Here is a 13,934-nt window from a genome sequence, read left to right as displayed (position 1 = left end):
CTTAGAGGCAAACAGAAGCTTACAACAACTGGAAATGCTTTCTTATAACATTGAGAGAAGAAATGTTTGCCAGTGGAAAAATCTTTTTCTTTAATGCCAGAGGAAGTTGGAGCATTTACTGCTTGAGCTTTGCATGCAAAGAAAAAATGAGAATATATAATATTCCTTTTTTAAACTAGGCCCCATGTACCTTTTAAATGCAGAAACAGATTTGTTAATAAGACAAACAATAAAGTAAAACACATCTCAGTGAGATCAAAATATTAAAAGCTTACATTAAACAGACGCACTCTGGTGTATTTCATTAATTTGCTCTCTCTTTTTTGAGATGCTGATCACTAAAATAGAAAATGATCCCAGTCACAGCATGGGGTCTGTTCACAGGGACTCCTCAAAAATTACAGTAATGAGTCTGAAACAACACACATTGCCTCTGTAAACACGTGACATTAAGCCAAGATGACGCAAGATCATAAAATAAAAGACAAAATCATCTGGAACAGTTTTAAAAAGCATCAATGGTCCAATGTTCATCCATCCTCCCCAGGGATGGAAGTAAACCTGAGCTGCAGCGCACATTTCTGTTTGGTTAATGAAGGAAGAGGAAGTGAGTCAGGTGTTACAGAAAGTGGCACAGTGAATAGCAACAACAAACTGGAGTGTGAGAGTGCTTTATGCATGCTTCAATAATCAAGATTACGGTTTCCTGTCTTTTGGCTGTTCCACATATTTGAAAGTTACACATTGATACCAAGGAGAAGCATTAGCTTGTTTTAAATGCTGGCAAACCAAAGTGCCAGCTGATCTACTAACAGCGTGCAAAGAGGATTGCGTCTCTCAAATGCGCAAAATAGCACACGCAATCCATTTAGTACTTTTGCCCTGATGAATAATCAATATGGGGCGTACCCGGCAGAAATCCTAAATACTGGGAGGGGAAGATGCAAAAGATGCAAGCCTGAAAGTTTTTGCGGGGATTGTGATTGCGTCTGTATTTAATACGTTTGAAAGGAAGGTGCTAATCTCCACATGCAAAAGGAGAAATATTTTATTTGAATGTTAAATCGAGTATTATTCAGCAAAAGGTTGCCACAGGAGGCACATTCATTTTTTTTATTTGTGATAATAAATAAATCACGTGTTTTCATGGAGAAAAAAGTGTTTCTTATTGTGCGCCTGTTCTGCAGTTGTCATACCCCGGTGTTGTGCCGTATTCAGCACCCCTGCCGTGAAAAGCACTCCCTCGTCTGACAAAAATTATATTCTCATTCTGTGTTCTGTTCATGTTCTGTTGTCCATGTTCTGTTTAGCGTCCAGTTTTGTGTTAATGATTCATGTTTAAATGCGCTCATGGATTCGGGTAAAAAAAAAAAAAATCGGGTAAATGGTTATTGATGTCATTAATTAATAGCCTGCTTACTGTGTTGTCTTCCATAATATTTGTAAATATATATAATATAAACTCCTAAGTATGTGTTTGTGTGAGTGTGTATATATAAATATATTGAAGTGTCAGTGTGTTGTTTTTTTTCTTGGTCTACTTATCATTGAATATGAGGGGGTGCTTTTCACGGCAGGGGTGCTGAATACGGCACAACAATTTGCCTCTTCCACTAATATCTCTAACTCCAACTCGTCAAATTTCATTTTGCGCTTGTGACTATATCCTGCTTTCCATCCACTCTCCATGGCGCAAAGTTTGCGCCGCAAACCGTAAGACACGCAACACCTCATTTAAATACTGAGGTTTGCACCTGTTATCAATTGCGCACGCAATCTTAGTTGATCAACCGCAAAACACACAACAACAGCACGCGCAAACTTTTTCAGTGCACACGCAATTTAGTACTCTTTATTTAGGATCTTAGTAAATCGGGCCCTAAGTGCTTTCTGTGCACCTGAATTCCTGAGCTGTGAATAAAGACCTAATAGTGCATAATCATTATCATTTTAAAAAACATAATGGCTTATTGCGTTGTTCATTTCAATAGACCTCCACGCTGCTCTGGTTGGGCTGAAAGGGTCCAGGGATGAACCTTAGCTAAGCTAAGCATGCAGGAGTGGTCAGCCCCGGCCAAAGGCTGCTAGCTGGGGATAAGTGGGAAATGGCTAGCCGGCCTCTAGCTTTTTGGCCACAAGCTTTGCCAGAATTATGAACATCCTGCCTGGACACTTCTGGGCTGACAAACTAGACTGCTAAGCAAACCTTCTGCTAGCTAGCTTCGCCTGGTCCTCCAATGGGACAGATTTATTTGTGATTGAGCTCCATCACGAGTCCCAGCAGTCCCTACCATAGGGTACCGTTAGAGCACGGTTTGAGCCATGCTCTAATGCAAGGTTATCTTTGGTCAGGCCTCTGCAGCGTCAGCTCCGACCAAATTAGTGTCACCCAGACCCTGAAAAACGTACTCCAAAAGCACTCTTTAAAAATAACCACAACACACTCTGGGTTTGAAACATTTTCGTCCATTTTTTCTCCAGAGTCTGTAGTTAATATCCAACAATTTGTATCACTACATGGCAGGTGTTATGGTGACAGAATGGTGTTTACAGCTTGACTTTGGCAGAAATGTTAAGACGAACAGTAATCTTAAAACAGAATTAAAGTAGTTGAATCAATAGAAGTTCTTTTATTAGGAAGTGATAGGATGTTCCAGTTGGGAGGGGTGTACGTCCTCCTTGCATTATGCATGTGCATCTGCACCCAGAGCTGCCTGTGTGCCTGCGAGGAGGAGATGGAAAAAGGTAGTGGAGTACGAGTTGGAACGGGAACAAAATCAATCATAATCGCTGTACGGATTACTCCAACACTGCATACTGAGCAGAGTGCACTCGCTTTCTCTCCTAGCTTTCCCTCTCTACAGGTCCCGAACAACCCCCAAAATTGTCTCAGCCGGCTGCAGCGGGGTGACAAACGGCCATATATTCTCTACGCCCCTCATCCGTTTTTCTGGACGGCTCCGTGCCCGGCGGTGGCACAAATACTCATAAGGGCAGAGAGGAGAGGGAGGAAGGAGCTGGAAAAAGGGATCTCCGTGGACCATTTAAGCGACGACCCGCGGGCTAAGTAGGGTTAATGAGCAGGAGGGGTGGGATGAGGAGGGGGGGGGCACGCTTACCATAATTATCAAGGTTGCTGGTCCTATGAAACTCCAAATGAAGTACGTGTCCAGGCGAAGCCAGCAACTGCAACAGAACAGAGAGAGTGAGAGGTGAAGGATATGTGAAGGGAGCGGACGGCAAATATCGGCTGAGAAAGTGAGGGGGGAGGGAGAGAAAGATTTGAGGTTATAGCTTTATATTCCTGCTCTGAGGATATACATCAAGTGGGAGGCTGGAGTGACACAGAGGAATAGGCACTTCAAACATAGCGGCTTAAAGTGGCTTAAAGAATTATGACCATCAGAGAGAATTTGGAGGAGAGTGGACTCGGTGTCAACACCGGCCATCATGATGTCCTTTCAAAGCCAGGAAAGGTGCACCGTTCAAGTAAAAGAAAATATGGCCACAACTGTAAAAGACATCGGACAGTAACCAGACATAAACTTTTTTTTCTATTCAATTTGTAAGGTTAAGGTGTCAAATTACCATCACGGATGATAATTTATGGATGATTCTATTAGTGTTCAATTGAATTGTAACCATATCACTTCAAGGGAATTGGATTGACCTTGACCCTGACGGACACGGCCCCACACAGTCCTTAAGCACTCACCAATGTGTCTTACATCTTCAGTTAAGTATGATTACTCCGCAGGGCGGATATAATTACGTCAATAATGAAATCAGGCGCTTTCTTGACCTCACAGATCACATCAAAACGGTACAGAAAAGTCTATTTCTCTCTCCGCTGGAGAAAACTAAACACGAGCTAGAAGAAACAGGGACAGCCAAAGGTGACAGTGCTCTTTTTGAAATGGCAAAAAGAAAAGAAAAAGAAAAAGATAGAAAGTGATTCATGACCTGTGGTTGAATTATTAATCTTTTAATCTCCGCTGCTGAAGCAGATAGACGCCTCCATTTTTGGCTGCTGGAAAATTACAGTTCACACCACAGCGTTGTCATTCAGGCTGACAGAGAACGAAAATGGAAGTGGCAGAGAATTAGCTGTAATTCAATAGCATTTTAAGGCAAATGGAGGTGTTTGGGGAACTTTAGAGGGCTTTAGAAAGTGATTAGCTGACAATCTGTACATTATTCTGTCCTCTTTCCTGTTTTTGAAGGGGAGACTACTAATACTTTAAATAACAAGGAACATTACAGCAAAAAAAGAAAAGCAAGAGATTGCACCGGTGCTGTAACCGTAGCTTGATATGTCTCGCCTCTTTGTTATCAGTGAAGAAGAAGAGGCAACAAACCAACACGAGGACATACAAAGCAATAAGCATGCACATACAGAAGCTGAACAAGATGCTGAGAAATCTGGCAGTCCATCAAAGCACGTGCTCCTAAAGTTGCTGTTATAAATTATGCTCAAGGTTCTATTGTTTCTCCTCTTGCTCTTCTGATCACAGTGAGATTTAAAGACTCGGGAGACGGCAAGAGCTGTGGGCTGTCATTTTTTTCTTCTGCTTCCTCTTACCTTCTTTTCTCCACTCTTGTCATGCTCATGTCTGGCTTTTTTTTTTTTTTTTTTGGGAGAAACCAAAGCCTGCCGTATGATATGCTACTTTGTTTTTCTCCTGCAGGAACTGAGCAATGGAAATTCAGACATGTAAGCGGCCAAGACTGCAGCTGCGCTCTTGCCAGCACCTTGTGCGCAGCGTTTTGGTGCGCGAGCCAACAAACCTGAACTGTGAGTGGACATGTGCTGGTTTGGTAGAAAAAGGAAACTCTCAATGTGAAAACGTAGTACTTAGTATGTATTTGACCCAGCCCGAAGTCGTGAAACACATTTCTATTCAAATCTGTCACATTATATAATGCAAAGCTACTCTTTACCATTTTTAATGCCATTGAGGAACAAGATAACAGATTAGCTACACAACACAGTACAGATACTGTAAAATATTGATAACTCCATGTATAATATGACATTATATACTGTATACATGCCTTCCAAATTCTGTCTTGACAAAAAATGTGTGGGTCCGTCCACTTGCAAACAACTTCAGAGGATAAATGACCAGTTATCAGGTAGTAAAAAAGGCTTAGCTGCAGTTACAGTGAGAAGATAAATGTCATTTTCCACACACAGCGTGTTCTAGAGCAGTGGTTCCCAACCTTTTTTCCTTGGAGCCCCCCCTACTTGTGTCTAAGACCAGCCGGGCCCCCCCGACCCGTACGTACTAGCACCAAAATAGTCTTTAATTGAAAAAAATGAACATTAATTATGTTTTTTTTGGATACATTTCTCTTTGGTTTACTCTGTATACACATGACTTTGTTTTTCTCCAATGTCACCAATGTATAAATGACGCACAAAAGGACATAAAAGGACATAAAAATATTTCTGAAAAATGTCTCTTTTAATATGAGACCAACATTTTTTTTACATTTTTCTTTAACAACCTGCCGGAGTAGATTAAACGTTGAGTAATGATATAATAATAAGGAATGAAATCATTTCCTGTGTTTGTCACCAGTGTATAAAAAACAACAACAGTAATTCATAAATTATTCCTAACAATGTCTTATGAATGACTCATTCGCAAATATAATTTTTACAAATGCATAATTTCAAAGCAGTTTCGCGCCCCCCCCAGAGATCTCTGGCGCCCCCCCAGGGGGGGCCCGGACCCCAGGTTGGGAGACACTGGTCTAGAGAACACCACAACAGCTCCTAAGACCATTTCTGATCAAGCAAACGGAGTGGCAGAATACTTAGCTTGCAGTCGTGGTAGCTTGGCAACCCCCATCATGCATGTGACCCTCGCCCCTTGCTGTTCTTTTGAAACATCCCGCTGGTTAACATCTACGGTATGTAGTCTTTATGGGCTTGATATGAATGACGGGGAAGGATCTGGAGTCAGCATTTGTTAGGCCTTTGAGATGCACATTGCGCTTTTGTTGAAAGCGCTGAACGTGTGTCGATTCTTACACACGGGAGAAGTCCATTACAGTTCTTTTAACCATACGCACCACGACTCTGCATGCTCAGTGGACCACAAACAGCTAACAGATTACTGTATCAGCAACAAGATTACTGGAGCTTACAGGAAGCTGTAGCTCTTTTGATGCATTGCTTTCATTAAGCTGGAGAAGGAACTCAGGATCACATCTCTGTTTTGCTGACCACTAACCGCCCCGCCGGTCTAAAAGAGGGTTAATGCATTGCTCAAGAGCACATTTGGAGCATCCCTGGAGCATCTGAAGGGTGATCATAGTCAAATCAATGAATTCTCTTTGATCTCAGACTTGGAACGGAGGCCTTTCCGAGCTACTTGCCCGTCAGGCTACCGCAGCCTTTTCTAGGCACAGCTATGAGGAGCCGCTCCACATGCTGTGGCTTCATCCATCTACTTGATCTCATTGCGACTTGTTGGATATTTCTGCTCAAAGTGAACCCGCCCACGATGATACAGCCACGGCACCCGCAATCAATTTGCGGCAGGATGTCGTGCCGTCCTAAAACCACCGCCGCCACCTTTTGCTATTCACCACGTGTCTCGCTTCATCCCTTTCCTCATCCTTCAATGGAAGCGTATAATTGTTCCACCAGTGGCAGGCTTTAATTATTCACATGATGCCAAGGCTCAGGCGGTGGCAGCTATCACCTCATCCATCACCAAGAACTATTGCACCGCCAATCTACAAATGCACTGTCTGCCAGTTGTGTGGCGGCTTATGTGTGTGTGGCATACATGATAAACATCTCGGCAGCAAACTGCTGATGCTGGTCTTCATTATTTTTAGATGGCTCGGAGATTAACAGAGAGGAATGGAGAGCGATCCTCTGCTTGGCATTACACTGCTTTATAGACTGCGGTGTATTTCACGGTGAAGAGCGGGGGAATTATGTCTTATGTAGCTTCTGAAGGAAACCAATAGGCATCGTCTGTCACGCCCTGCTCTTTCGCTAATCTCCATCTCTTTGTTCACACTCCTCACCTCCTCCTTCCATTGCTATTCTGGAACAGGCCTATCTCAAGATGTTAAAAGGCACTTCGAACAGTACCTGGTTTTTAATCCAGCAGCGATGTGACAATGTTTCTCATGTTTAAACAATGCCAGTCCAGCAGTGGGGAAACATACCATACAACTCCTGTTCTGTTTAATTAAATGTTGATGACAAGCAGCAGCTATCGGAGCAAATCAACATACACTGTGTGCAACTCAAACAATGAGTCCCGAAATGAGCTGACACAAACAACACTGATCCGGTGTCCAAAAGCTTTGGTGTGGCTCGTTTCACAAACCCTGGAAGCTACATTGATGCATGTTCCTTGCTTGAATTGCCACACTTACAAACACGGATACAATATTCAAACTTCAAAAAAAGAGCAATACGAATTGTAAATAAAGCGGCCTTTAGAGAATCAACAAACCCACTCTTCATCAAACTGAGAACACTCAAATTTAAGGATCTGGTCGACTTCAAAACTTTACAAATCATGCACAAAGCAAATCATCATCAGTTGCCACAAGACATCCAGAAGTTGTTTCAAATAAAAGAAAATAAACACAATCTCAGGGGAATATGCAATTTAAAAAAAACAGCATGTACGAACAAACATCAAAACCCATTGTGTATCAGTGAAGGGAGTTAATCTGTGGAACAACTGCAAAAATGAAATGAAATCATGCAAATCACTAAGTAAGTTTAAACAAATCTTTAAAATCAATACTCTTAATGGATACAAAACGGAAATGGACACATGAACTGACAGCCAGTGACCAAAGTGCCACTTTTTCTTTTCTTTTATGCTTTTCTTTTAGAAGTTCTGTGAAATGAAGAAACGGTAAAAACAGAACATTAGAAGGGGTAGGACTAGAAAAGTTTTTTGAAACTTCCTCCTACACCCTTTCAAACAGGAAATATTTATTTACATATAGATTTGTCTCTTTAATTTGCTTTGTTTTGCTTGTGTTTTTTTTTGTTTTTTCGGTATATACATTTTATGTATTCTGATTATTTTTTCGTTTTTGTTTTAACCTGTTTGAATAAATAATTAAATGAAAATGAAAATGAAAAAACTTCAGATTTAAGAAGCACTCGTTCCTTTAAAAAATACCTTTTCATTAGGTTTATTCCAATGCAATACACTGTATAATGCAACTGTTAAGGTACAGCTATATTCTGCACCATCCTAAAGAGATCTACACTGTAGGAGGTTGACAAATGGACAGCAATGAATTAACGTGTTTAGTTGTTTCAAAAAGGCAGCATCTGTGTACTCACACTCGGTCCGTGCCGTAACTGCGGTAGTCCACCGCGGCTGAGACGGCCACGATTAACGCGGGGACGCCGTAGCCCACCATGTAGAAGTAGCGCCGGCGCGAGTGCTCGCTCTCGAACACCTCCACCAGCATGATGTAGAGTTGCACGCCCTCCAGGAACATCCACGTGAACGCCGCCAGGAAGAAGAAGTGGAGCAGGGCGGCAAAAACGGCACAGGCAATCTGGAAGGAGCGAAAAATGTGAGGAAACGAAAAGGGAGGGAAAAAAAAAAAGAAAACAAGAGATTTTTGAAATACCAAATGCTGCTTATCCTTTATAGCCTTCATTTCCTGAAAGATTAAACTGCGTGCCAAAGGGCATAATATGACTAGCAAAGTGAACCATCCAAGCGACTGCTACAAACAAGCGTTTTTCTGACCTCCCCGTGTCTGTGTCTCTAACAATTAGCGATGCTAAGCTTTGTTTGGCTGAAGTGATTGGATGTTTGCCTGTTGTGACTGGCAGAGGAACGCTACAGCTACTGAGCCCATGTGGTCCTGTTTGCTGAAGTTGGCGTGGATGAAAGAGAAACATGAAGAAGTGAATACACCAGCCATTTAGAGCTACATCAAGGCTAGGTGCACATAATGGGCTTACACAATTTTTGAGCTGACAAGGATAAGTAAATACGCAACTTGAATAAAGCAGACTTCCATTCACATGTATGTACATGAGCTTCTCAAGATGCTCATCCAATTATTGGCACAGCTGAACATAACTATGGTATTTTGTCACTGAAATTGATTCAGTTAGATAACTAAAGGGTTGAGTGGACATTAATTGCACTTCAGGAGAGTGATCTTAGTGTTGGGCAGTAAATCACACCCGTAAAATGTTATGGAAGGAAAAGGTGAATGACTAAAGCTTTATCTTTAACTTCACAGGAAGTTAGTTTAGTGGGTATGGCCTGTTTTTTTTTTTTAAGAAGGTAAATATCAAGGTTATAAAATGTAAAAAGGACAATGTAGATATCCAGTGATTCCACTTCTTCATCTGAAGTTAGCCTTTATTATACCTCGGCAGTAAATATTTCAAATGATGATAAAGATTATCGCCTAAATTGTATATGTCAGTGTCTGACCCAGTCTGACCCGGCTAACTACAGTCTGGCACGCTGGCGTGCAGAAACAGCAGAGGAGCAAGAGGCAGCATGTGGATAAAACCCCTCTGCCGAGCAGCATACTCCACAATGACTCCACATTCGTCTGCTGCATGAGTACCGGCCATCCCGGCTCCAAGATAACTGTGCAATGACAGAATGCCTCCACCTGCTACCACAGCTGAGCCCTTGTGGGAAAGAAATGCCATCAAAACTACAGTTATTAATCCAGAAAGAGGGCTTAGTGAATGGAACAGTTTAATCCAGATTAGCCTGAAGTGGTTGAAAATTGAAAAACTGCAACAGGAAATGATTGTGGGGAGAAAAGATGAGCTTGCACTGGTGACTATTAGTGACAATGTTCACTATAAGAGCATGACATGTGTTGTTAGGAGCATGAGTGGACTTTAAAGTATGTGTTTGCTTCTGAACAGCTTCTTTTCCTTTTGCCTTTCTTCTCACTGAGCTAAGCAGAATCTAAATAGTCTGCGGCTGCTCAGACTCAGCGGGAGGATCTAGTCACAGCACAGTAGGATACTAAAGGTTATAGTTTTTCACTAAACATGTTAGGCTTCAAAATGAAGATGAGGCACACCCTTAAAGGGGGATTTATCTTGACATATGGAAAATACTCCTTACTAGCTGAAATAGTGACAATAGTGTAGAACCAATTTAAATGTAAACCTTATGAACCTGATGATAATTTAATTTCCAACCCTTGAAAGCTTAATTTCATTCACTCGTTTAAAAGGGATTTCTAATTTTGGTGAGCGACATTTCATTCTGTTCCTGAATTGTTATAATTCATAATTATACATTTGTCTTGTATCCACAAAGATCTGTATTAGTGCCACTGTTTATCCAGCTTGTTCAGAATAACGCAGCGTCGAAAATATCTGAAATTTTACAGTAAAAGAATGATGCCCTGGCTTTACAAATGTTTCTTGCAGCTGAATTGTGAAAAAAACGGACAGGGTTGATACAGAGCAAGAATTTGTTTCAAATCAAGATATTATTTGAAAATTAAATAGAGCATGGGTTACATTTAGATTCGTACCTCAGTTTCAAAACTGCTGTAGAATTCCATGTAGAAAAAACATTTAGCTATGCTATTTTTCATTCAGAGCATTAGATAGCAGACATTAAAATCCACAACTCACCTCAAATACTTTCTAAATAAGATAAGAGCTAACATGGCTCAGTCTAAAGTTAGCAAACCCCAGTTATTACCTACAAAGAATGGAAATTCTAATGGCTATACCTCATCTGTTATGTCCAACATTGATGCTGACTTCATTTGATTGCTTTTCTTGATGCAGTTTCTTGGTTTGGTCCACATACACTTAAAGCCATACAGTAAATAAGTCTTTTTATCCTAGAAGATGTGGTCTTACCGGCTGGTCACTCCGATTGATCCCCACCAGAAAGAGGGATTCAGCGATGAAAAGACTGATGCACAGGTTCTTGTGGATGGTGTTGCGATCACTCTGGAGGCCACGGAAGAAGCAGAAGGTGAAGAGGCTGATGAGCAGGCACACCAGGGACAGGAGGATGCCCACCCAGGTAATGACATCCAAAAGCATGTCATGAACGGGGTCTGTGTTCTGCAATGAAAATGAAAGAAGGAAAAATACTCAACACTGTTGGGAAAAAAAAATCCTGAGGACATATTTTGTTCCTTTCCTTATTGTAAATATCAGAATTAAGGTAAAGTTAGCTTTAAAGCACTGAATATATGTATACCATAACACACAAAGACAAAAGCGATCAAATCAAATAACCATAAAATGAGATATTCCCAAGCTTTTATTTTTAGTATTGTTTTCTGGCTGCAAAGTGCAATCTCTCACCCCTCCAATAAACCACTGCAACCAGCCACAGGTGGCTGATATGAATCATGAATTTGTCAGTGTAAATCAATTTAAAATGCCCCCCTGTTGTTTTATTTTGATCATGCAACAAAGCAAAACCAAGTGAGCAGCCCAAAGGGCCACAGGTGTCTGAGGCCAGCACAACAAGAATTCAATCAAACCATAACACGAGCAATATCTTCCACTGTCACTTTTAGATAATTTTCCCTTCCCTGATTGTATGTTTCCACCAGAGCCAGTTTTAGGCACTAAAATAAAAGACAAAAGCTTTTCGCTGACGATGAGACCGTTCTTCCACTTGACCAAGTGTAGGGATAAAAAAAAAAAAGACCATCAGCTTATGACATCCAGGTGCACGTGAGGAGAAAGGAAAACCACATTTATATATACCAAAATCAACAGAATCACATTTTTACTTGCCCTCATTAAAATAAACACAACAAAAGCAGCTCCAGAACGGATCTATGGTATCAACATCTACTTCCATAATCTTAAAAGATGGTGCTGTTAATAAAAGGCATACTTGAGTTGAGCTGACAAAAAGCTTGGGGGCTCACATCTGTCCAAAAATGTTCAGAGAAGCAGGAGTCAAGAAGATTTAACATCTTACAAGCACGTGTCAAGGAAACAGATGTTCAGATTCCCAGAGCCATTCACATGTGGATTTCCAAACTACACTGTCATTATCTAATAAATATGCTACCAGTAGTGAAGAACATGCTTACCAGGACAGATGCTTTTTATTTGTAAAACACAGAGACGAGAAAGTGAAATCTAGAGTTATTAGCCTGATATACAGTAATTACTATATCTCAACACTTTGGTCAGCTTGCATGGCTTCCTAATGTACCTTTTTTACCCTGTATCTCAGAGTGTGGGCTCTGATTGTAGTTCATGAGGATATGGGCAAAAACTGAAAGTTTGAAAGCATTTTGCTATCCTACGTCTGATGTGTTGGTAGAAAGTGACAGGTAGAACAGGTGAACGCTAATGCGCCCTATGTGAACAATATTTGCCACACTTAAAGCGTTGCTGTTTGAAATTAAAGGCTGTGCATGCACTTTTGTGAGCCAGAAAATAATGCATGAGCCTGAGCTACAGTGTGGGGATAAAAAAAACCAAGGGAAGCATTTGCATACATTGGGGAATAACACTAGAAAAGCCTACTAATACGTCTAATACGTCTCTCAAACGAGCACCTCTTTAAATCATATTTTGGCCAGTCAGCAGTATTTTTACTGAGGGGAAAACTTAGCGGAAAAGCCTCGTTTGTGGCAGCTCAGCTAACGCTAGCAGAGGGGGGAACAGATGCTGGTCATTAACAGGCTGTGGTACAATAACAGCCGCAGCGCTCTTCCAGTCTGGGGAGAGTTCTCTTTGGATTTTCCTGCCTGATGAGCCGTTGTGTATATGTTGGAGGGGTGGATGACGGCCTGGCAATATGTTGCGTAGTGCAGACATATGTGTGCGTATGTGTGTGTGTGCCTGCATACCTAGGCCCCATTATTGTATCAGTGGACCTATGCAGTAGGTAACAACAGATGTAAGCGTTTGGGCTCAGTCTGCTCTCAGTCCGGTGACGACAGAGACACTGAAGCAGCGAGGGGGTTACTAGCCGTGGCACATTGTGAAGGGACCCTAAGTTGTCTTGTGTTGTGCAGTGGCTGCAGGCTCTATCCATCACCATCTCACCGTCGATTGGAGGGGGCCAGGTCAGAGGAGAGAGAGGGAAAAAAAAGACAGCAAAAGAAAAGGAGACAAAGCTATAGAAAAAGAGCCAGAAGGGCGGGGAGTGTATCTACACTTGGGTGATGGATTTACTGTGAGATGATTTCTTTGTTCTCGGAGGTGGATGATGGCTGACGCGTCACCAGCAACAATGTCTCTGCTGGACAGGTTCCTCTTTCTGGGGGCTTTGGCCAGGCAGGATGGCAAATGATTTGATCTGCAGAGCCTCAGCACCTAACCTCACACCGACATGGCTCCATGATCGGAATCCGTGTAAGGGTCTCTGGAGTGGGCGGACGTAATTTACTCTGAAATTCACTCCCTGTGCTGCAAGGGCGACCCAGTCATACAGCATCCATGTTACTTAGCAGGGCCAGCACATTTGTGCACTTTCAATTTGTCCTCCAATCTTTCTCCCTTACATTTTACTCTTATTTCTTAAACACACATATATTTTATTTCTGACGGATGCCTGAGGAGATTGCCTTTGCCCCTGATCTGCTGGTGCATAGCACAAAATAAAAATTCTGGGCACTTGTGCAGTCCGACATGAAAGAACAACACCGTACAACACACATTGCTCACTGCAGACTAATCATCAAAACTTGATATAACATTACACGCCTTTAATTATTATAACGCCTTGTGCCTCAAGCTGAAACCTCCTGAACCAGCGCCTGAAATGTGGAAGAGGGTGGTGTGGTAAAGGGAACAGAGTGTCAATCCTTTATACCTCAAAGAACCGCTCTCAGCATGGAGCCATGAAGCCAATCCAGTTAAAATGCATAAATCTCCCTATGCGCCTCCAGAGCTGGTGTTTGACTTATGAAATACAGTCAGGCAGGGTGGACTCTTG

At 41.8% G+C, this 13,934-nt stretch overlaps 1 protein-coding gene across 16 annotated transcripts in view; it reads right to left on the bottom strand.

Moving 5' to 3' along the window:
- LOC133420771 (adhesion G protein-coupled receptor L3-like) overlaps positions 1 to 13,934 on the bottom strand; it is a 303,952-nt gene that overhangs the window by 23,616 nt on the left and 266,402 nt on the right. For all 16 annotated transcript variants that reach the window (XM_061710576.1, XM_061710579.1, XM_061710584.1 and 13 more), the window contains 3 exons: positions 10,874 to 11,083; positions 8,342 to 8,562; positions 3,120 to 3,186 (listed from right to left, as the gene is read on the bottom strand). In XM_061710576.1, coding sequence (XP_061566560.1) covers positions 3,120 to 3,186; positions 8,342 to 8,562; positions 10,874 to 11,083 — 498 coding nt within the window. The remainder of the gene's footprint in view (positions 1 to 3,119; positions 3,187 to 8,341; positions 8,563 to 10,873; positions 11,084 to 13,934) is intronic.

This window comes from Cololabis saira, chromosome 20, assembly GCF_033807715.1.
Source record: "Cololabis saira isolate AMF1-May2022 chromosome 20, fColSai1.1, whole genome shotgun sequence".
Taxonomy (NCBI): Eukaryota; Metazoa; Chordata; class Actinopteri; order Beloniformes; family Belonidae; genus Cololabis; species Cololabis saira.
Note: the sequence above shows the minus strand (reverse complement) of the source record. Positions and strands in the feature narration are given on the sequence as shown.